Source organism: Rhododendron vialii, chromosome 11a, assembly GCF_030253575.1.
Source record: "Rhododendron vialii isolate Sample 1 chromosome 11a, ASM3025357v1".
NCBI lineage: Eukaryota > Viridiplantae > Streptophyta > Magnoliopsida > Ericales > Ericaceae > Rhododendron > Rhododendron vialii.
This window is the reverse complement of record NC_080567.1, coordinates 38,770,013-38,792,951: the sequence shown is the minus strand read 5'-3', so window position 1 is coordinate 38,792,951 and position 22,939 is coordinate 38,770,013. Positions and strand designations below refer to the sequence as shown.

Genomic DNA, 22,939 nt, shown 5'->3' with positions numbered 1-22,939 from the left:
TCCATATCAGCCGTTAATTTGCGAGATTAATGGCCGAAAGGAGTGAGACAAACTGATCGAACAGGGGGAGTCGGACGGGGGATCTCAGTCGCAAACATAGCCTAACCAAATCCGATTTGTCTCTTCTTATAGGATCAAGCCTTGAGAGCGACAGCCCGAAACCTCTCTCTCTCTCTCTCTCTCTCTCGGGAAATCTACATATATTATATATATATACTCACACATAAGCTGGTCATTGTAGAAATCGCGCGGCGCTTCTATCGGAAATGAGAAAGAGGCCGAAGACGAGGCTGGACACGGCGATTGTGAATGTTTGGCAGCGTGAGGTCGGCCAACTCTCTACAAGAAACTTCGCCCACCGCTTCGCCGCTTCGGAGGTGCTTTCTTCTTTCTTACTATTATTCATAACCTCTTTCCTGATAGGACTATCTTTTTCCTGAATGTTACTTATCATTCTCATTGTATTGAGACAAATTTAGTAGTTTATGCGCAAACCCGATTTGGAACCAACTCTTAACGAGTCAAAAAGAGGCGGGCGAGCTTGAGTAACTTGTTCATTTTAAGTGCCCTAGTCTTTACTTTGGATGGTTTGCTATTTTGATATTACCTTGACACAATGACACCAAAAACAAGAACTTGGCACTATGCTTAATCCCATGATCCTGCGCCCATCTTACGCGTGGTCGAAAAACTTTGTGTTTTTTCTGTGGCTTCTTGTTGTTGCTGGAGATATTAATTTGCTTGTGTGTGTGTGTGTGTACAACTTTGTTTCCATAGCATTTCAGCAGCAAATTTTGTGGTTTAATATGCAGTTTGTGCAAAATGTTTTGTTTGTTCATGTACCTAGAGAAGGCTTAGTTTCCATAGCTTTTCAGTTACGTGGTTACGTGATTTATACTGAAGTACATGGGTTGTCTATATGTTTTCATTTTCATTAGGAATTTGATCTATTTGGGTGTACACTTTTGTTCTTCAGTCTTCATTTGTGGCAAGTGAGGTAAATCCGAAAGGCTTAAGTTATGCTACTTTTTGTTGGAGCTTGTCCCATGTTAAGTTACCACCTCCAAAGGGCAAAATCGCATATGAGCTGCCTATCTACCCTTATCCATTGTTTTTGAGTTTGATGCTTTATCAGGTACTTCTGAAACATATATCCTCTATTTGTGCCATAAGTGCACTTTATGTTTCATTGTCATACCATGAGCTGAATCCTTTATTTACCTCTCTACGTGCAAGTTAGGGGTCACACGTGCAAGCGAGTCTAAGAACTTGGGTGATCTATCCACGAATTTTCAATTGGTTTTGCGTTAAATGCGTTAAACTTACATTTAACATGTTCAACAATATTAGGAGGTGTTTGCATGCAACAAAGCTTTAATGGGATTTTTTTTTTCTCCTGTTACAGGATCTTGTGCTTCGACTTGATCTCTTCAGAAAGCTGGAAAAACACAGAGGCTGTGTTAACACAGTTAGCTTCAATGAAGATGGTGATATTCTTGTGTCGGGCTCCGATGACAGGAGAGTCATATTCTGGGAGTGGGAAACTGGGCATGTTAAGCTCTCATTTCATTCTGGTCATTATGATAATGTTTTCCAAGCGAAGATCATGCCTTACACGGAAGACAGAACCATTGTTACCTGTGCTGCTGATGGGCAGGTAATTTGCTTTCTTGAACTCCTTGTTAAGGACAGCAGGACTAGTTTAACAGCTGCGTTGTGCCTGGTAATAGAATCTATATGGAAGTTCTCCATGGTGAGAAGTGTGATTTGAAACTACCAGGTGCACAGATTGACATTTTTGAATGTCCTAAAATCAAAGCATCAAAGAACAGGGGAGGCTATTTCTCCCAAGTGAACATTTGTAGATCATGCGTTTGGAAGATGAACATAGTCATTATCAGATATATGCTGCCACTTATGGAGGCATTCTTCGCTCAAGAGTTCCTTCCTGCTGATTAAAAAAAAAGAAAGAGTTCCTTCCTGCCAAGGGATTTCACGCTTATTTGTGGTGCTTTTAGATTTTATTATGAAGGCTGTATCTCTTGAACTAAGGACTTAATAAGTGCAAGTTTTTGAACAAAGCATTGTCCGATTGTAGGTAAGACACACTCAAATTCTTGAACGCGGGGAAGTGGACACTAAACTACTGGGGAAGCATGAGGGTCGAGCTCATAAGTTGGCAATTGAACCTGGAAGCCCTCATATTTTTTACACCTGCGGAGAGGACGGATTAGTTCAGCATGTATGATTAAATTCACTTCGCTGAAAATTTCATTTTACTTTCTATATTTTGTTTGTTCTTCTGTTAGAAAATCTAGATGTATTGATGTTTGTAATATGCCTTTTGTTAACTACTGGGGAAGCATGAGGGTCGAGCTCATAAGTTGGCCATTGAACCTGGAAGCCCTCATATTTTTTACACCTGCAGAGAGGATGGATTAGTTCAGCATGTATGATTAAATTCACTTCACTGAAAATTTCATTTTACTTTCTATATTTTTGGTTTGTTCTTCTGTTAGAAAATCTAGATGTATTGATGTTTGTAATATGCCTTTTGTTTTTCATACTTTTTAAATTTCTGCTTTCCCCGCTTGTCCAAACTTCTTTCTATGATTGACTTTGACATAGATGTTTATTTTAACAGTTTGATCTGAGAACTGGAGCTGCCACACAACTTTTTACTTGCCAGTCCCTACTTGACAGCAGTTTCAGTATTGATCTAAATGCAATTGCAATAGATCCAAGGAATCCTAATCTGATAGGTATTGCAGGGTTAGATGAGTACACTCGACTTTATGATATACGTAAATATAAAAGGGATGGTTCAACTGATTTTGGTCAGCCTACTGACTACTTTTGCCCTCCACATTTGATTGGTCACGAGCAAGTGGCAATAACAGGCTTGGCTTTCTCGGATCTTAGTGAGCTACTTGTCTCCTATAGTGATGAATTTATTTATCTCTTTACAAGAGAGATGGGATTGGGACCCAATCCACCTCCAGCTTCTCCTCTGTCTTTGGGCGGTGATGCAGGTGAAATGGGACCAGAGCAGAAGTCAGCATCACCTCCTTCAGATGTGGATGTTAAAGTTGGTCCTCAAGTCTACAAGGGCCATAAGAACTTTGAAACAGTGAAGGGTGTAAACTTCTTTGGGCCTAAATGTGAGTATGTTGTGAGTGGGTCAGACTGTGGCCGGATTTTCATTTGGAAGAAGAAGGGCGGGGAGCTCATTCGTGTTATGGAAGCAGATGAACATGTGGTGAACTGCATTGAGTCTCATCCTCATTCCACTGTTCTTGTCAGCAGTGGAATAGAAGACAGCATAAAAGTATGGACTCCGAAAGCCCTTGAGAGAATGTCTCTGCCTACAAACATTGAAAAGGTATGCTTGGCTATTAGTAGTTTAAATGTTTGAAATAAATCAAATATTTGGTGCTGTCTCAAGTTCTGGCCTGAGGTTTATCATTTTTATATGTATCATGTATTTGTGAAGTAAGGTGAAATTAGCTTCGGAAGTTGGAAAACACGACCTATGCTTACCATCTTGTCCTGGTGTGCTGAGATTCTGACTCTTGAAACTGAACCAGTTTGTTAGTTGTTGGATTATTGCATGGTGGTGTTGTTTACATTAGCCATTTCAGTCAAGCTTTCTACATTGTGTTCTAAGAAACTTAAAGACCTTCCAGTTCTGGGTGTTGGGAAACATTCTTTCTGGTGCCTGAACAACCGTGTTGTACTTCATGATCTCCTGTGCAATGTCAGTTGTCCTATTCTTTTAGCACTTATTCTGCTATGTTTAGGCATTCGCGGTTCTCATTACAGTTGTCTTGTGTGTCTCTAGTCTCATCTCGGTTACTCAATTATTTTGGTTATTGTCTCACTGAGTTCTCAACGTCATATATTTTCCTGTAGTTTTCATCATTGTGTGGATTTCTTTTAGCGCTATGGTTGTAGGTTATGCCCTCCGGCTTGGATCTGGGGGCATAATGTCCCTTGAGTTCCTCTATTTTGGGAGATATGGGTGGGCACTATTTCAGCGGTAGATTTTTCTAAGAGCAGCCACTTTGAACTTATATTACCAAAGTTTAGGTATGTCTCCACTCCTCCCTCGATACCCCATCGATTGGGGATTGCATGGGTACTGATATTGTTGTGTTGTGACCGATGGTTGTAGACGTAGGTTGCCTTCTCTTTGGGTCTATCCTAACCTTCAAAGATCCAAACCTAGAAAATCCAAAACGAATCCACAAGGACTGGAGAAGTTCTAATTTCTATACTTTTCTTTTTGACGAGGTTCAGAGACCTAATCGATTAAGTTTCTTCACCATATCTGAAATCGACGAGGAAGATGATGACGAGTCTGAGTCTGAGTCTGAGTTTGAGTATGATTATGATGATGGGGATGGTAATGGTGCAAGTGATGACGATGATGATGGCAACGATGACAATGAATATGGTGTTAGCGACGATGACGATGACGATGATTCCGATGCTGGTGATGGTTTTGGTGAACATTCTGATGGTTTCAGTTGTGATGGTACTGATGATTCCTATGATGACAACAACGATGATGAAGCTTGTGGTAAGGGTGGTGACAATTGCAATAATGGCTGATAGTAATGACGATGGTGACGATGATGGGGATAGTGTTATGCTGATGGTGATGCTTACACTAATGATTTGTACTTTCTGTTTCCGACCACATGTTTCAACCCAGGACTTGATTTTACAGTTGTTTCACTGCAAAGGTGGTGTACAAATCCAGAGAGCAACGGAGAGAACTCTGCTCCACAAAGAGGGATTGCTGAGCCTGTCATGGCATGTAAGTGATGGTTCCTCAGATGAAGGCAGTGATACCTCCAGTGCTGAAGACCTGCTTTAATTTATTGATCCTGCACAAAAGTCTCTGTTTTACGGGACTTGTACAGAATTTAGCAATATAGGTTACACTATTTAAAGTTTTTTGGTTCAATTTTTTCTCCAGTAAATCTTCTATTTGTTCATAGCTAGCTTTCAAAGAGTATTTGTTTCTGGCTTCATTTTTTGAAGAGATATTGTGCAGGAATATGAACTAAAGGAGGAAATAAAATATAAAATGTGTTTGGTTTATGGAAAGTTTTGCAAGAAAGGTACACTTTTACAAACTGCTAGGACAAACATTTTTGCGGGAAAACTTTTCAATTACACCTAGTGTTTCGAGAGGGGAACACCTTGGATTTCTGTATGCTGTTTATGAGATTGTTCCGATGTTAATATGTAGGTTATTGTTCACACTTTACACCACAAATTAAGTCCCTGCTGATATACGAGACAGATGAATTTCTCAAATACAAATACAGTTATTTCATAAATAACTGGCAAATGGCGAATGAACAAACAGTTGATGGTTTTTATATCTGCCAAAATCTTAGGGCAGATGGAAAGATTAATGGGGTTACAATGTAGTGGCGAGGCCGCGAGAGTAAGTTATAAGTAGTAGTCCCAGAAGAAATTAGAAGGATTTCAGTTTTAAAAACTGCTTGTCGAACGACTCGAACAGATGGCTGCCAGTCATACCTAGGAAGGAGGGAAATGAAGAAACCATTTTGCATTTAAATCAAAGGGGCTAAAGGTTTTCCCCACAAATAATAGGACCATAGTGGCCGTGACACAGAATATGAATCTGCTTCAGGATTAGTTTTTATTGCCTTACGAGTAGTATAACTTGCGTATCAGTAGTTCGTAGTTTGTAAACTTTGGACATCAATAATATGTTTTTTTAGTATTCTTCACTTTTGTATTGATTTGATTGTTCTTTCACATCTGAAAAAAGTCATGAAATACGGCAAGAAACCATTCAACGGTCCATCTATCTACACAATCACAATTCCGCACTTACTTTGTTGTTTCTATAATTTATATTCCCTGGTGATTCAGTTATAAAGAGGTTTCCTTCTGTAAAACCATAGAAATCCTCACGTCTAGGCCTCACAATCGTCGCAACTGACTTTTTTGCTCGAAGGAGGAACAGCCCTTATCAATAAACTTGGGATGAAGGCTACCATCTGCACAATAATAATGACATGATTTTTAGGCCGACTCCATGAACAAAGAACTAAGTAAACCATCACGACCGATGGAACGGCCGCAACAGACTGAAACTATTTGCAAAACTTAACGTGGTGGAAAACAATCTTTCTCGAAGAACTCTGCTTGTAGGATTTAGCTTGCACTTTTATGGAAAATAAACAGTCATACCGTGGTGATAAAAAAAAAAAAAAAAAAACAGTCATACCGTTGCAAATCCACTGCACATAATACTGAAACCAGGGAAATAAAAGGGGGCTCTCTTGGATAGGAATAAATCTGAAACGGGAGAATGCATATTAGTTTGGGAAATAATTCAATAATTTTCACACGTATTAGAAAATAACATTGTCATGATCTATTGACAGACCTGTAAGAGGACTAAATATGAAGGGAGAGATGATGTTGGCAAAGGAACTTATGCCGGAAATGCATCCTTGAGCAATCCCCTGATGTAAGTTTTGATAATCATATCAGACGAAGCATGGAAAAGGATATGTTCTAGGCAAGATGGGATATTATTTTTCACTTCCCCTTAAAGATCCGACAACCTTCTTTTTAGAAAAGAATACCTGCTCATTTGGCCCAACTTGTTTTGATACGATACTGCGAAGCTGCACAAGTGAGAAACATTGAGATTATTAGTACGTAACAGAGTATTGCATAATCTGCTAAAAAAAACAGATTATTGCATAACTTGGTCCTTTTCGTGCATCAGATGTATTATAGAAATCAAGGATAAAAAATTTCAAGATGGCATACCCTGTTATACAGAAAGACAACACCAAGGGCAAAACTGAACTCACTGATTTATGTAAGGACTTACACAAGGGGATGCGAAGGAAGTGAAAATACCGAACGCAGCAACGACATAAGGAACCTGCAGGATTCGTACAGCAATGGTAAAGGTTGAGAATTAAACAAGGACAAGATTAAACTGAGTAAAAGTCTGTAAGAAGCTTGCCAATGTAGTAGAAAAGGGCTTACCCAAATTGACCATGCTATACTGTTCATTAGCATCTGCATAACACCAGAGTAAAAGATCACCATCAGGTTCACAATTTCTAAAATCTCTCTAACCCTCTCACAGATGATCATAGAAGCACGTAACAAAGGGATATGAAGCGCTTACACATAAAAATCCCCCAAAGAGCGCCACAGAAAGCAACTTCTCCTCTCCTACAACAGGAGCCAACAAGGGCATGAAAATCATCTGCAGGACTCCAATATTCAAGTGTAAAGATACAGGTGGATGGATAGTTACAAAACGGACTGTAGCATAAGAAAAAGAAATTAGCTGTGCAAACTCATGAAAGACATGCCTGTGATATAGTCCCCGCAATTCCCATAATTAGCATTACATCAGCATACTGATTTTTGGTGAAGTGAAACCGGGCCTTGAAGAAATACTGCATCAACGCAAGTTAGACTTCATCAGCAGTTTTCAGATGCTAGTGCAATATCAAATAAGGCGATATGCAGCTAATTTTTATGGGTTGTATAAGGAAATGCTTATAGAAGCAGCACTCTTTACTTTGGCTTCTTTTAATTGTCCTTGATCTGATGTCGATTTGACTCCTTTAATTCGAACAATAATCGCAATCTCTCTCTAGCCATTATGATTAGCGAGTGTGATATGTTGTTGTGTCTTGCTACTTGCTAGTCATCTATCATTGTCCAAGGGAGCTATCAAAGTATGTTGACCAGAGGCTCTTTTGGTACCTAGGCCTTTTAAAGCTCTTCTAATATTTGCTCGACCTGTAGGCTCTTTCAGTCCCTAATCACTATTAAAGCCTATCCTTTTGTAGAAGTCTTTGGTTTCTAATTTTACTATCTGGCTCAAACTGTAAAATCACTGATATACGCGTATGATCCCTTTATTTGGCTTGCAGTTGTTGGGAAACCGTGGGAAACAGGATAATAGACTCTGGACCAAGTTGATTAAAAGAATCGCATTCTAAATGAGGAAAAGTACCAGTGCCGATGCTTGAAGGCCACCCTCTGCCAGACTATTGAAAAATGCAACAACCGCTGCCTGTGAAATTGTCTTGCTGCACGATGAGATCACAAAATCTTGTCAAAACATATAAAGAAGGAAGAGAAGATTGTGAAACAGAATTAAATTTTCAAAAGAGAGAAAGAAGGTAGTCGAGAACTACCACAATCCACACATTGTAAAAGAGAAGGTATTATGCCTTGTATATAACCAAATTGGAAGGTGTGCACCCCAAATTAATCTCAAAGACATTAGACTCTAAGTTAAACAGAACCCAAGGCTCGGTAGCAAGTCATCTAACAGGAAAATTAACATGTAATGCAAAGACAATTTCAAGATTTTTTTTGAAGGGACAGTCTGTATAGAAAACGATGGAGTCCCCAAAACTGGTATACGACTTTGGGTTCTTCATATTTTCTCTTGGTCTCCAAGCCAACGATCAAATGAAATCAGTTTCCTAAATTGAATTAGCTCTTTGCCTAATCTTAAACCCACAACCATCAATCCAGCTTCGACACCCAAACAAGCCAATTCCCCCCTCCTTTTCACTATTTACCGATACATATAACTAGTAGACTTGGTTAGGTTTATCACACAACAAAGTGTTCCAATCAATAAGCATGGAGAAAGAAAATTGCAACAAGAAGAAAATTGCAACAACAATAATAACAGTACCCACATAATCTCCAATCGATGGGGGGATGGACCAAAGACAAGACCTAACCTTTGGTCGTACATTTTTTTACTGATTAAAAAGTGTTTTGTATCATTTTTATTAATAATACAGAAACCTTTCTTTGCTGATAAAAAAAAAAAAAAAAACTTTGGCCGTACATGCACAAAGTGGCTGGTCTAAAAAAGTTTTACCACTGAAATAACCAACAAGTTCGGTTGGGCATTTTGAACTTTTATTTCACAAAGTAGTTTTGAATGCAAAAAAATTTGGGAACCAACAAGTTCTGACAAAGACCAGCATTTTGACTTCAAAGTCAGACTACAACCCTGTGTGATACAGTAAAAATGGCCCCCACAACTCCCACCCTCCTCCACCTCCTTGATTTCCCTGGCTTTTTTAATAATTAACAAGTAAAGGCTGGCCTTTTTTTTGAAGAGAGAGAGAGATGTGTCAGAATTTGGGACAAAATTTTTTGTCCCACCTGCCAGACCCATAGGCTTTATCACGAAATTTTATTTTTTTTCCTTTTGCTTACTCTCAGATATATAGGGACCCACTCATCTCAAAAATAACTCATTCAATCAAATGTTTTTACATTTTAACTCAAAATTTTCATTTCAAAATTGTGAACCAAACGCAACGTAATGAAACAAATTTTTCCTCTCACCTAGTCTTAAGCAAACACACAAGATCGTTCGGTGATGGGATTTTCTTGAAGACCTCAACCTCCTTACTCGATGATAATAATTCACCCTCGGACGGAGTAGCTTCTTCTTCTTCTTCTTCAGTCGTCAATATCGGATGCTTCAAAGAATCACTGGTATTTCTCCTAATAGTACAATCATCCTTTAGGAAAATTCTCATATAGACGACTGCAATCATGGATACAATTGCAGCAACCTGAATTAACGAAGAACATAATAAGAACATTAAAATCCCGTGATCAAACAGTTCAACGTAAGTCTTCTTTTTCAAAAAGACTCAGAATTTAATTGGAAAACCGGAACAAAAAGTCCAGGAACATTACTCCAGACACAACTCCGAGTCGTTCGATGTACGTGGCTGAACAGAGTTTTGTCTGAAATTTTGTTTCAACTTCAAAGTTGTGTTCGTAGCATTGGTCAAACCTGAAATGTCTGAGAAGTGGAGAGGAAGCGAGCGGCGAAGGTGCCCCCGACGAATCCGGCGTAAAACGCTCCCGAAACAAGCCCAAACGCTGAAGCTCGGGATCTCTCTAAAACATTATCTGCCTGAGAAGAAGTTGTAAATCAGAGAATCGGTTAACATCAGAAAAATCTAACATTTTTGGCTGAACGCTTATGCTGTACTACTCTATAGTATTTGGGCGGGAAGAATTGCGAATTACTCTAAACAGTTAACTGTTGGCGATATTTTTAACCAATGAAGACCCATATTAATGTGGGCCTAATAATAAATATAGTGTTTTCTCCAAAAAGTGAAAATTAAACGCGAGCGTGTGGACCGGATTACAGTCCAAATTAATATTCAAGGCTTGCTGGCCTCAAATTTGACTTTGTACGTAGAATGTTTGTGTACAACCCAAAGGGTAAACGTTGCCTTCTAATGAAAAAAGGACCTAAAATGAAAAACAAAAGGACAACGGTAAAAGGAAAACTTCGCTAACAGTTTAACAAAGTGGATTGATACAAAGACATGAACTAAAATCTAGGCCATGCTAGACTAGCCCGTGCTAGACTGGACGGGAAAGTAAAGACAATTTAAAAGACAATTGAGAGATAAATTGCATAAGCGCTAGGCTTGTTTGGTCATGGATCCTTCCTAAGGTTGCCCATTTTGGTATTTATAGGCAAAAAACCCTAGGTTTGAGCTGCTTGAGTATGCCCCGTGCATGACTGGCACGTGTCTTTCTATTCTTGCTCTTTACTCCAAGAAAATCGGCTGCATAATTCTTAGGCCTTTGAACTGCTTGCATGCATGATGTCTTGCTGAAAAAGGGATTCTAAGCTGCCCTTGGAGCTGTTTCCTCAACTTACAACGTTACCAAGGCTCACTCCTTGGACCCACCAAGATTAAAGGCCGAAATATTTTGGCTAAAACCAAGGGGAAAAGCTATTTTTGCTAGCTTTTAATCCCTTCTTGTGGACCCTAGTTAATTTCAAAGTAGGTTCCTTACTCATGAAGATTTTGAACAAAAGGAATTTCTTGGTACTTGGTCCATTCTTTTCGGCTAGCTCAATATTGAGTTGCTTCAAACCTGACCAAGCTGCTTCTGGCCTGAAGGAGCTACTTTGGAGACTTGCATGGCGGCCACCTGTCCTTCTAGGGCTTGTCTTCGTGTGGAAGGATGATAGCCAGGCTTTTATCCCATGTTCTTCATTCCACCGTACTTACTTGAGCCCCTTTTCCTTTTACTTAGGTTCATGTTTGGGCCTTTGATTGATTTGGACCTACTTTTGGGCCTATCGTGCTTTGGACTTTTCCCTCGGGCCTCACAAACTTAGCCATGGATTTGTCCACGGAATGTGAATCTGGCCTTCTCTCAAAACAGAGAAACCTCTGGCCCGTTGACAAGGATTTCTTTGAGTTTGAACTCGCTGTGTGATAATGAAATTTTGAGCATTAATTAAGCCCAATCTGAAATATTAATGTAACCCAAGGATTCTTATTTTGGTTTGGTCAAATGGCCCAATAGACTTGAATAGCCCAATGAAGTATACCGGAATCAGCTTAAGGCCCAATAGCTTGCCTCTGGTCCACTACTCAAATTTTGGCCAAAATTGGGGGTAATAAATAATAAGTTAGGCCCTCTAATAGTGTAGGCCTGGGGAAAGAATGGTAAGGTCAGGAAATAGGCCTTGATTTCCTGACTAGAATGCGAGGCCCGTCGAACCTAATAATTTCCTTGTTGGTCTCCTTGTGCAAATCCGAAATGGTCCTATAAGAACAAAGTCTGAACTCAAGGCCCGTTTGAATTTTGATAAAACTACTCATACTTGCACAAACGCTCATAGGGATCACAAAGACGTTTAGTAGTGTTTGGGGTAACTATGTGTGCAAGTTTGTGTATTGTAGTCGTAGAGCTTTGGTTCAACTTCCCCTGGTCCAGGTCTTTTTCCCCTAATCAACATGATTGTTCATCTAGAATTGTAAATAAGTTGATTAGTGAGTTGTTTAATCGTGATTTCAAAATTTAACAAACTTGGTTTGTTTAGCACCCAAGTCCAAGTTAATATCAAATGATTTGTGATCAAGGTAATCACAAGCCTAGATTGATTTATTCATACTCTATATCCAAATCAAACTGAATTTGAGTCTATCAGAAAAATTAACAAATTTCAAATGAATTCAGATGTGGTTTTCACTCATAAAGTCGATTTTAAACTACCCTTTGTGAGTCAAACATGAATCGAACTCAAGTAATTCAAAGCTAGCTTTACATACAATTATCCAAGTGGAATTAAGCAAGAATAATTTGTCTCATCCCGTTTGGGTGGGGATACCTCATATGTTGTAAAAAACAAAGAAGTAAAGCAAGGATGAAAAGCTTGAAATTGATTACCACATAAGCAAGGGAGAGGCATAGAACACTTCCTTCGCTTATAACAGCTGTTAGAGTCTTGGACACGTAATAAGCGTAGAAGAAGTTTGTTGTCCTGCTGTAAGCCAATATTACTGCAATGCACCACATAAAATCTACTAGTTAACAATATACTGTAATTCTTACTATCGATTGGGAAAAAAAAAAATTAAACAATATAATTCTTACCATCATTTTATTAATACAGTAACTTTTTATGACATTAAATTTCAGAGCCTGCCTAGTTGGTTAAACCACCTTACCTTTCTAATAGCTACCCTACTAGCTAGAAGGCTGATGGGTAGTAAGAGCAAGTTTATCAGTCTAGTTAAAAGAGCATTTTGGGTATTTTACCTAAGCAAAACCTCAAAATGGGCACTATACCAGCTTAGGTAAAGAGGGTGCTATAATCCCTTTGTGAAAAAGGTTAGCTAAATATACCTAAGAACTGTTCATTATGTACCCATTATTGTATTAGTTTTTCCTTTCTCTCTCCTCTTCTCCCTATCCCATCCTTCCCTCCTTGCGTACACACATGAAAAAGAAAATTAGTATTTTAATAAAAAATAGGTAAAATAGATTGTATTGGTGTAGAGTTGAAAGAAATGTGAGTAGGTAAAATGAAAAAATGTGCACTGTTCAAGAGGTTTTTTAGCAAATAACCGGTAAACTTGCTCTAAGGCGTAGATGATCAATAATGGCCATAAACTCATTGTATTCCGCAATTTTTTTCTAATATAACTTGAAAAAAAAAATCTCTGTGGAAAATTTATCAGAAACTAATTACCCGTACAGATAACATCACAATCAATATAGTGTCGTAGGAAACTATAGTCACCCATGTCGACGAGAGGTTATTAGATGATCTTTAACATTCCCCCAGACGGTAGGATGTTAGGGGTTAATTGTTAGTCGTTACAAACGGAAGTCGAGCACCGCTTCCATAAAGACTCAAATACAAGAACGCTTTCTTAGGAGGGAGACTAACAAACCAACCACACTAGGTGTGGCGATTTTGAACATTTACACCGATCAGTCACATCTCACTTTGTCTCCCAAAACATCAATAATGAAATCATAAATTCCATTGTATCACAACTCATACTTAGGGTGTTTCCGCTATATTTTTTTCATAGTTAAGTTGTTTCTGCTAAAAGACCAACAACTCAATTAATACAAGAAATAAGCCTATTATAGGATAGATAAACAAAAAAAAAAAAAAAGGAAAAGGAAATGCCCTCTAAGAGAAGAACACCAACACGCAGGTGAAGAGACTCGAACTCCTAACCTTCTAGTGAGATGTAAGAGTCCTGGCTAACTAAGCTAGCCCCAATTGGTTAGTCGTCCCAAAGTTAAAATTGTAATTTCATCGCACCTAACGTCAAAACTCCGAAGAGTAATCCTATAAAATACAAACATTTGCACCGACACAATTAAATTTTATGTGAGCTCCACACATAGAAGTGTGTACGGAACCAAAAAACATGTAAATATGCTTGTGCAAGTATTTGTGTGTTTGTTCGCGATTTAAGAATTTTTGATGTCAAAAAGATGCAGTTAGAGAGTCGCTCAAAACGTTGGTTGACCCCAGTCTCTTGACATGTTTAATACCCTGTGAAACCAAACTAATACGGCTCGTTGCATTTTTTTTTTTCACCTAGCCGGATCCGTTCGGTGATGAGTCAATTCTCTGAATCTCTGTTCACCAATGAAGTAATCCAAAATCCAAACCAACCCGACTTGACCAAGAACCAACGTCTGTCAATACACTATGTTCACTCGTCGTCGGCGTCTCTAGGCCGCTTGACGGTCTTTATTTTCTGGTGATTACATAGGGTGATGTGTATTTTGTGTTTTGTAGATCAATACTCTGTGTTCTGTTCCTTAGGCCTTAGTTTAGTATTCGCTCGTCGCTGGCATGTCTTAATTAATGTAACGGCGACAGAACAATTGTACTATTTTCTTATTAGAGTATTATTAATGCATTTCTTGCTCTTCCTAAAATAAAAAAACCCTCTGTCAATACATTTCTTGTACAAAATCTCGAATATATGATGTAAGGATATGATATAACTAGCATGATGTAAGGATATGATATAACTAGCATGCATGAATTTTGAAAAACCATTTAAGTTCATTCAAGCGAATTTAGAGAGTTTCACTATTCACACAAGAATTTTGAAAAACCATGATTTCTCTTGGATTCTTTACTTCTCAGTGTCAATTATAAATATTAATCAGATCTTAAACTGATATAAAGGTATAGTCGATCTATTCTCGATGGAACCAATTTAATTTATAAGAATAAGGTCTATAACATTAGAGTTATATGTGTTTTTTTTACAGAAATTTAATAAGAAAAGAAAATTGATAGTTGACATTACAATTTGATTTCATAAAGTTAATTAAAATGAGTAAAATGCTGATTTTGAAATCAAGTAAGGAGAAATATAGTGGGTCTTCATTCGGTGGGATAGTCTCCATAGGAAATATGAAGATTAATAGGCTTTCATTTTGTAGACCTTAAATGAGCTAGGTTAATTATCCACAAGTGAGTTATGGAGATATGTTAGAGATGCTCTTACAAGACGATTGGTTACAAGACGAATGTACTCCCTAGTTTTTTTAAATGATCACAATCTAGTTTTGTTAGCGTTTATAATATGACACTTAAGAAAAAAAATATCGCCAATCAAAGATGTCTGGGTCATTTTACATGCACCTAAACTAATCTCCTTACTAGTCCGGTAAGGTAAAAAAAAATCACCAATCAAAGATGTCTGGGTCAAAAACAGGTCATCCACGCCAGACTAAAGAATTTATTAGAAATTACTTCCTCTATCTCAATTTACTTATCTCAGTTCTATTCTAACTGGATTAAAAAATTAGTTATATTTTTAAAGTGGTAATGAAGTTTATATCCAATATGGATCTTGTTTGATAGATCTCGATTTGTTCTATAATTCAATGTTTTCATAAACTCCAAAAAAATGACAAGGAAATTAAGACGGATGGAGTATTTTTTTGGAGACTGGCTCCAAGAATCGAAACATGATCAATTGTACGAAGAGCAAATCCACCCAACAAAACCGACCCATTTGGACTATCCCGGTTGGTTGGTGGTGCTTTTTAACCAGTTAATGATGCTTTTTATAGGTAGTGCTTTTTATGAAATCAAAACTACAATGAGAATGGGCGGCCACTCATCCATGATAGAGTTCTACTGTGATGTAACGGCTGGCTTAAAAGAGGAAACAGTGGTACTCCTCCTTCCTATAAAATACAGGAGAGATGTTACATACACTGCGCCAAACTACTACACCATTCATTATATTTTTTGTGGAGTCCATTCAGAATTTTAAAAAAATACAAAAAAATACCCAAAAATTTTAAAATAATGTTTTATGAGGCCCTTATTTCTGGGTTTGTATGTCCGAAACTGCGCAGTTGAGCATTTTCTCTCCTACAAACCTAGAAATAATACTTACATATATCCGTTAGAGTTGAATTTTTACAAGGCCCCCTAAAATATTATTTTAAAATTTATAAATATTTTTTTGTATTTTTTGTGAGACCCAAAATGAACCCCATAAAAAATGTACTCCCTCCGTCCCGTAATATTTGTCCGGTCCGCGAAACGAGGACTACAAAATAATGCATTTCTTTCGAGAAAAAATTTAAATTTTTTTCATAAGTTAAAAGAACTCGTCGAGATCTAGTAAATTGTTGAATTTTTTTTCAACTTTTCTTACAAAAATAGTATTATTTTTATGTCTCCGTTTTGCGGACCGGACAAATATTATGGGACGGGGGGAGTAGTAGATGATGTAGTGCTTTAGTATAGTATACCTAGACTTGTTGAAAATTACAGGGGGACGGAGGGCCTGCTGTTAGGCACATCAAGTCATCTATGCCGACAAAACAGACAGCGCCCCGAGCTAAAAAATGCAAAAAGGATACTCACACAATAATTCACACAATCTCTCATATATATACGGACTCCACACATGCTACTATGTGTGGACTTCACATGTATGTGAATTGTTGTGTTTGAATTATTATGTGAATAACATTGTTGAAAAAAATGTGAGCCGAATTGTTCACTATACAAAGTCTGACGTGTAGAACAAAATTGTAAAAATTCAATAGTTGGAATATCGGTAACCAAGTGAATGAATCATATTTTCGGACAGTTATAACTGTTCGAAAACTAAGTGAACAAACCACATTTGAAAATAGTTGGTATTATTTTTCAGACATTTCTAGCTGCCGAAAAACATGATTGGTTCATTAAGTTATCAATATCCGATCGAGTTATTTTCGGATTTATTTTATTAGTCAGGGTCTATATAGTGAGCGGTTTAGATCACATTTTTTGGCTTAGGATGCTCTCGTATTTACAGTATTTTAAGCAGAGCCCCAGGTCCGGATAAAGTATGTGGCAGGTCTTTTTTTGCGTCGGTAAGAAAGTATGTTGAATGTTGCAACTTGGTATACGTATTTTACTTTTTATTAATTGGAGTAGGTCTAAAGTCGCACTCATGAATATTCCAAAGCAAAAAAGAAAAGAAAGAGAAAGCAAAATGGAGCAATATAACCAGCAATATAACAGGTCATCCATGCCGGACTAAAAAATTTATTAAAAATTACTTTCTCTATCCCAATTTACTTGTCTCAGTTTTATTCTAACTGGATTAAAAAACTAGTTATATCTTTAAAGTGGTAATAAATTTTATATCCAATATGGATCTTGTTTGATAGATCTCGATTTGTTCTATAATTCAATATTTTCAATATTTGTTCTATTCAGTGGGACGGAGGGCCTGCTGTTAGGCACATCAAGTCATCTGTGCCGACAAAACAGACAACGCCCCGAGCTAAAAAATGCAAAAAGATACTCACACAACAATTCACACAATCTCTCATATGTATACGGACTCCACACATATTACTATGTGTGGACTTCACATGTATGTGAATTGTTGTGTTTGAATTATTATGTGAATAGCATTATTGTAAAAAATGTGAGCCGAATTGTTCACTATACAAAGTCTGACATGTATAACAAAATTGTAAAAATTCAAAGAAATTAAATTCTACACTCCCTTTTTTGACATCTACACTCCTTTTTTTGGATTTTAGTGTTGAAAGTGTATGTAATTTTTTTCCTAGAAGACAAAAAAAAGAATGTAGATGTCAAAAAAAGGGGTGTAGAATTCAATTTCCAAATTCAATTGTTGTAATATCGGTAACCAAGCGAATGAATCATATTTTTGGACAGTTATAACTGTCCGAAACTAAGTGAACAAACCACATTTGAAAGTAGTTGGTATTATTTTTTCAGATATTTCTAGCCGCCGAAAAACATGATTCGTTCACTAAGTTATCGATATCCGATCGAGTTAATTTTTTTCGGATTTATTTTACTCGTCAAGCTCTATATAGTGAGCAGTTTAGATCACAATTGTTGGCTTAGGATGCTCTCGTATTTACAGTATTTTGAGCAGAGCCCCAGGTCCGGATAAAGTATGTTGCAGGTCTTTTTTTTGTGTCGGTAAGAAAGTATGTTGAATGTTGCAACTTGGTATACGTATTTTACTTTTTATTAATTGGAGTAGGTCTAAAGTCGCACTCACGAATATTCCAAAGCAAAAAAGAAAAGAAAGAGAAAGCAAAATGGAGCAATATAACAATACATACCCAGTGGAATAATGGAGATGGTCATGGGGAGTGTGAGTAATGCTTTGCGTCCATACACATCGGACAGGCTTCCGATCAACGGCAGCATCAGGACCGTTCCTACTCCTGTTATCTGCGCGCATTTATTAAATTATTAATCATCCTTCATTAATCATTATCATCAACAGATAGATCAGTGATTTTCGTTAATTAAAAAAAAGGTATTCATTTTTTTTTTTTGTGTGACAAGTATTCATATTATATAGAGATAGTACTGTTATATGGGGTTTAATGATAAGAATGGGGCAATGACACATTTCTAAACTCGAGCTAAGTCACATCGATGAGTATTTTGTTTTGTAGGCTCAAAATCTAGATTTGCCGGTATCACTAATAAATAGAGGAGTATTCATCTTAGTAAAATTGATGTTCACTATGCAACCTGAACCAGGGACCCTGTAGTGCAGTGGTGTACTATTTAAGCCATCCAAAAATGTTTTGACAGTCCAAATTTTAAATAGTAAATAGTATCCAACACGTATTACTCGTAGGATATTGTTTAGAATCTGGACTAGAAATTGTACATAGGGATTGACAACTTGAATTGCGTGCAAACCATACCCCCATATTGCATTACAGGTCCAAGTGTCCCTACGCAACCACATATACTTGGATTGAGAAATCCTGTAATGCAAAGTCCTGCAAGACACACTGTAGGGCGCACACGGGCCATCAATCTTGACAATGAATGATTGAGATATGATTTTTAATTATGACCAGTAAGAATCATTTATTACCGGTCATAATTATTTTTTAATGTGAACCGTTGATTGATGAAATCGACAGCTGTGTGCCACCCTACACGTGTACTACACGGGGATGCACTACAACACCCCGAATCCCATATAATTTGAGTCAGTTTAATTCCACAACATCAATTGACTCCTCCAACACGGTTAAATTGAACTGTATGCTAGCTAGCTTGTTTTGGAAGGTGGGGTATGTACTCCTATATGGATCCAAATTCATTCATTCAGGTTATCAGCTAGCTAGCTAGATTTGATTGAATGGCCTTGAATCACCATTTTGGTAGGTTTGAAGTTTAGGTGTGCAAGTCCCGCCAACTGGAGGGGTCAAATATTTACTCCATGCATATAGATGCGTGGACGTGTACTCATCCAAACCTTGTGTATAATACTACTCCGGTGGCCAGTCGTAGTACTCAACCCAACAAGGTTAAGCTGTCCTGTTTTGTAGTGTTTGAATTATATGGGCAAAAACTTGACTTCCATGGACGTTAATTACTGGAGTTCCACGGGGAAGAAAATGGAAACAAAAAAAAAAAAAAATTAGAGAAAATGATAGGCAATTACTCTACTAGTTAATTTGCTAAAGCTTTAAATGTTAGTTAAACAAGTGACGTGACAACACTGGTTCATAAAGCTTTAAATGTTTGTACATGTGTGTACCATTTCATGCAGAATATGCAATCACATGAAACTTTATTAACTATATGTAGTGTCGTTAAGAGCATCGCCAACCTATTCTATATTTATTCATTTCTTTTTAATAATTTTAGTTTGGAGTAAATTTTTTGCATTAACACATCATTTGTTTCCTCCTCTATTTTAGAACATGGAATTTGAAGCTCTAAATATAGAGTGTGGAAAAAGTAAATAGATAATCCTCCGTATTCACTTTTTTTAATAGTATAAAATACAGAAAATAGTAGACTTGGAATGAAAGTGAATAATGATTAGAGAAAAAATACGGATTACTTGAAATAGAGATAGAGACATAGAGGTTTCTGATTGGAGTTTTTATGAATAGTAAAATTCTCTATATTCATTTCTTTATGAAAAAAATGTAGTTGTCCTCTCAAAAGGAGAAATAGAGAATGGTTAGTTGGAGATGCTTTTAAAAAAAAGGTAAAACAAGAGTTGGATTGAAAATGTAAGTAAATTACATTGCTTTTGAAATGTCACCATTAAAGACGCACAGTATGATTTTAAAAAGATAATGTCAAAACGTTGCGAGAAAAAGAGGGGTCGTAGAGGAAAATGTAAGTAACTCCTCGAGATTTAGCAAATCAGTAAAATTAGGGATGAAAGAGATCAAACCACACACTCAACATAATTTCTAAATTAAGTACGTACCTCGCAAAAAAATAAATAACGTTTTAAAAGTAAAAGTGGTTATAATTTCTTTTCTTTAATTTTGAAAATTCCTTACAAGTTCAACATCCAAAAATCCAAATGAAAATACAAAATTTATCGAGAAGAACATGCAAGTGAAAGGATGAACTGAAGAGCGAGGGTAATATTGTTATTTTGAATGCAGGAATCCAAGAAGAAAAAAAAGACGCAAAGGTATGACCATGTATAATTTTTTTGACCAGTTCACTAGAGAGATGAAGTATATATGCAGGAATACTTAATAATTTAAAAATATATATATATATATATATATATATATATATAGTTACAATTAAAGATATATACAACCATAAATGTATATACATACATACATACATACATACCGCTTGTTGGAAACCGGAGAGGTAGATGGCAAGGGAGCATTCATCGACGCCCGGGCAAAGTGCGGACATGGTCACATCCGTAATCCCCGGAATTACCACAACCCCTGCAAAACTCGACAGGAACACCGTCACGAACAGGTGCCTCAATTCCCCTACCTTTTCCATATCTCTCTCTCTGTGGATTTCTCTCTCTCTCTCTCTCTCTCTCTGTGGATTTCTCTCTCACTCCTCTCTCTCTCTCTGGGGTAAGGCAAAGCAAGTGCTCTCTGTGTGTGTGGATTTCTCTCTCAGTCCTCTCTCTCTCTCTGGGGTAAGGCAAAGCAAGTGCGCAGGTTACAGAAGTTAGAAACTTGCGTTGCAAAATTACTCGTACAACCTTCACACGTACTCGAAATATCTGTTATCATCTGCTTTTGCTTTTAACTGAGTGTGTGGGCGCGCCGCGTGCCACTCTATGTGATGTGCGTGGGTGGGCGAGAGAGAGAGACGATTTCAGGACTTGTGGTACGTGATGATCCAAGCAAAACTAATTACTTCTTATAAAAATATGAAAACTAAAAGAGCAAGAGTATTGATATTCACGCTTCTCTTTTTTTAATCACATCAACCCTTTTATCTTTTTGTAATTTGAATTTACAATGTTATCTTTTCAAGAATCCAATTATGAAAGAATATATAAATAAAATGTTGATTTTATAAATTCACGTTACAAGAAGACAAAAGAAGAGGTGTTGTTATAAAAAAGAGTTAAAATTTTTTTCACCACAAGTGAAAACTTTGGTTTTCCATCACAACCCGTTACGGGTCCTACTAAGCATTTTTTGTTATAATCTGAACCATTCATCTTGTAGAGCCTACATAATAGTATATGCACGCCAAAAATGAGCTCGGTCGGACATCAATAGGTACGTTAAAAATTGAATTTCGGTTTAGGAAATGGACTACCATAAAGAATTTAACTTCAAAATCTATGACCCTCCATTCTGTAAACCAAAATTCAAGTTTTGATATACCTATCGATATCCAATCAAACTGATTTTTTTAATGGATATACTACTCTACGTGTTCTACAAGATGAACGGTTCAGATTGTAACAAAAAAAGTCTTGTAGGACCCACATGCGATGATGGAAACCATGGGGTTTCCCTCTGTGGCTGATAGAATTTATACTCTATAAAAAAAAGAAAGAAAGTAAACATCGATTACCAAAAGCAAAGCTAATTAAAGATAGGTACTTCAGAAGGATCTTTAAATTTTTCTTCTTTTGACTTCTTCTTTTTGTTTTTGTCTTTGACCCATTTAGTCCTTTACCTTGACCTTATTTTTAAAAAAAATGCTAATTACTTAAAATTCTTTTGACAATCAATATATATATATATATATATATATATATATATATATAATATATATATATATCTTTAAATAAGGTTATACAGTCATTTTCAAATAATGTGGTTCTTGCGGAAAGTGGACTCTCTCTCTCTCTCTCTCTATGTATATATATATATATATATATATATATATATATTTATATATCTTTCCAATTAGGACTCTAATTATAAGATTTGTTGTCTATATATCACTCAATTATGCACAATATTCCCCATCCGATACCACGGGATAAGCCCATAAGATCCAATATTTGATGGTATCGTTGCCAATAAAAAAAAGGATCCATTTGAGGTTGAAAAAGAATAATCTCAGCTATCTTGTTTCATGCTATCAAAGTTGTCTATAATCTATGCAATACTGACCACGTTTATAATACCTAAATTTTATTCATCCCCAAAATTGTGTTTGGTCGTTGAACAAATAACCTAAAATTATAGTAGGAAATTGTGATTATTCGGAAAAAGAAATGCCTGAGAGTAGAATTCTTCGGTTTCTTTCCAAATAAGAGGGCCAGTGTGTAATATGGGCTTGTCTTTCGATTGGATTGGTTTTAGTCTGGTGGCCGCTATTTGCAGCGTACTTCTTGCTACTCGCAGCCTATTAAAACTTTTATCAATTACGGGCAAAAATGCCCTCATGCAATTTGACCACTATACCCCTAAAACCTCATGTTATTTGACCATTTTACCCTTTAAGAATATTACATAACTTATTACATACAACCACAAAAAAATCATCTCGATTTCCCTCCCTCCCTCCCAGAACGTCTCCTCTCTCCCCCATTCAAACTCCTCCATTTTCATCCCTACCCAGTTGCCATCACCCACCATCAGGCCCCTCCCACCAGCAGGCAAGTCTGCCTATCTTCCTCCTCTCCTCTTCCTCCTACATTGTCAATGGAAATCTCGATTGCTTCCTCTTCCTCCATTGATAAACAAGAAATAGTTGACTCATCAAAACACCACGATTTGGAGTCGGAAGATCACACAATGGATGTTGAGAAACATGTCACAGATGTTGTAGTGATGGAGT

General features: G+C 37.0%; 2 protein-coding genes across 4 annotated transcripts; one reads left to right on the top strand and one right to left on the bottom strand.

The window, feature by feature from the left end:
* Positions 1–31: 31 nt before the first annotated feature.
* LOC131307629 (uncharacterized) lies at positions 32–5,128 on the top strand. Of its 3 annotated transcripts, XR_009194183.1 has the most exons (6): positions 168–377; positions 1,406–1,657; positions 2,099–2,242; positions 2,645–3,382; positions 3,941–4,089; positions 4,300–4,438. XR_009194183.1 is itself a non-coding variant. In XM_058334247.1 (5 exons), exons 1-5 carry the CDS (start codon positions 267–269, stop codon positions 4,612–4,614), a joined length of 1,566 nt encoding a protein of 521 aa, XP_058190230.1. In that variant the 5' UTR covers positions 32–266; the 3' UTR covers positions 4,615–5,128. The 3 variants fall into 3 exon arrangements, 2 of the variants coding, with proteins under 2 accessions (XP_058190230.1, XP_058190231.1); XM_058334247.1 differs by lacking the exon at positions 3,941–4,089 and having other exon boundaries at positions 32–377; positions 4,294–5,128; XM_058334248.1 differs by lacking the exon at positions 3,941–4,089 and having other exon boundaries at positions 98–377; positions 4,300–5,128.
* Positions 5,129–5,742: 614 nt separating this feature from the next.
* Positions 5,743–20,962, bottom strand: LOC131307630 (uncharacterized). The gene is made up of 14 exons (XM_058334250.1): positions 20,516–20,962; positions 17,998–18,109; positions 12,280–12,392; positions 9,866–9,988; positions 9,406–9,638; positions 8,042–8,117; positions 7,389–7,475; positions 7,199–7,279; positions 7,054–7,086; positions 6,893–6,946; positions 6,639–6,680; positions 6,437–6,515; positions 6,275–6,345; positions 5,743–6,044 (listed from the first exon to the last, which is right to left on the bottom strand). The coding sequence occupies exons 1-14, from the start codon at positions 20,678–20,680 to the stop codon at positions 5,961–5,963; spliced, it is 1,353 nt and encodes a 450-aa protein (XP_058190233.1). The 5' UTR covers positions 20,681–20,962; the 3' UTR covers positions 5,743–5,960.
* Between the last annotated feature and the right edge of the window lie 1,977 nt (positions 20,963–22,939).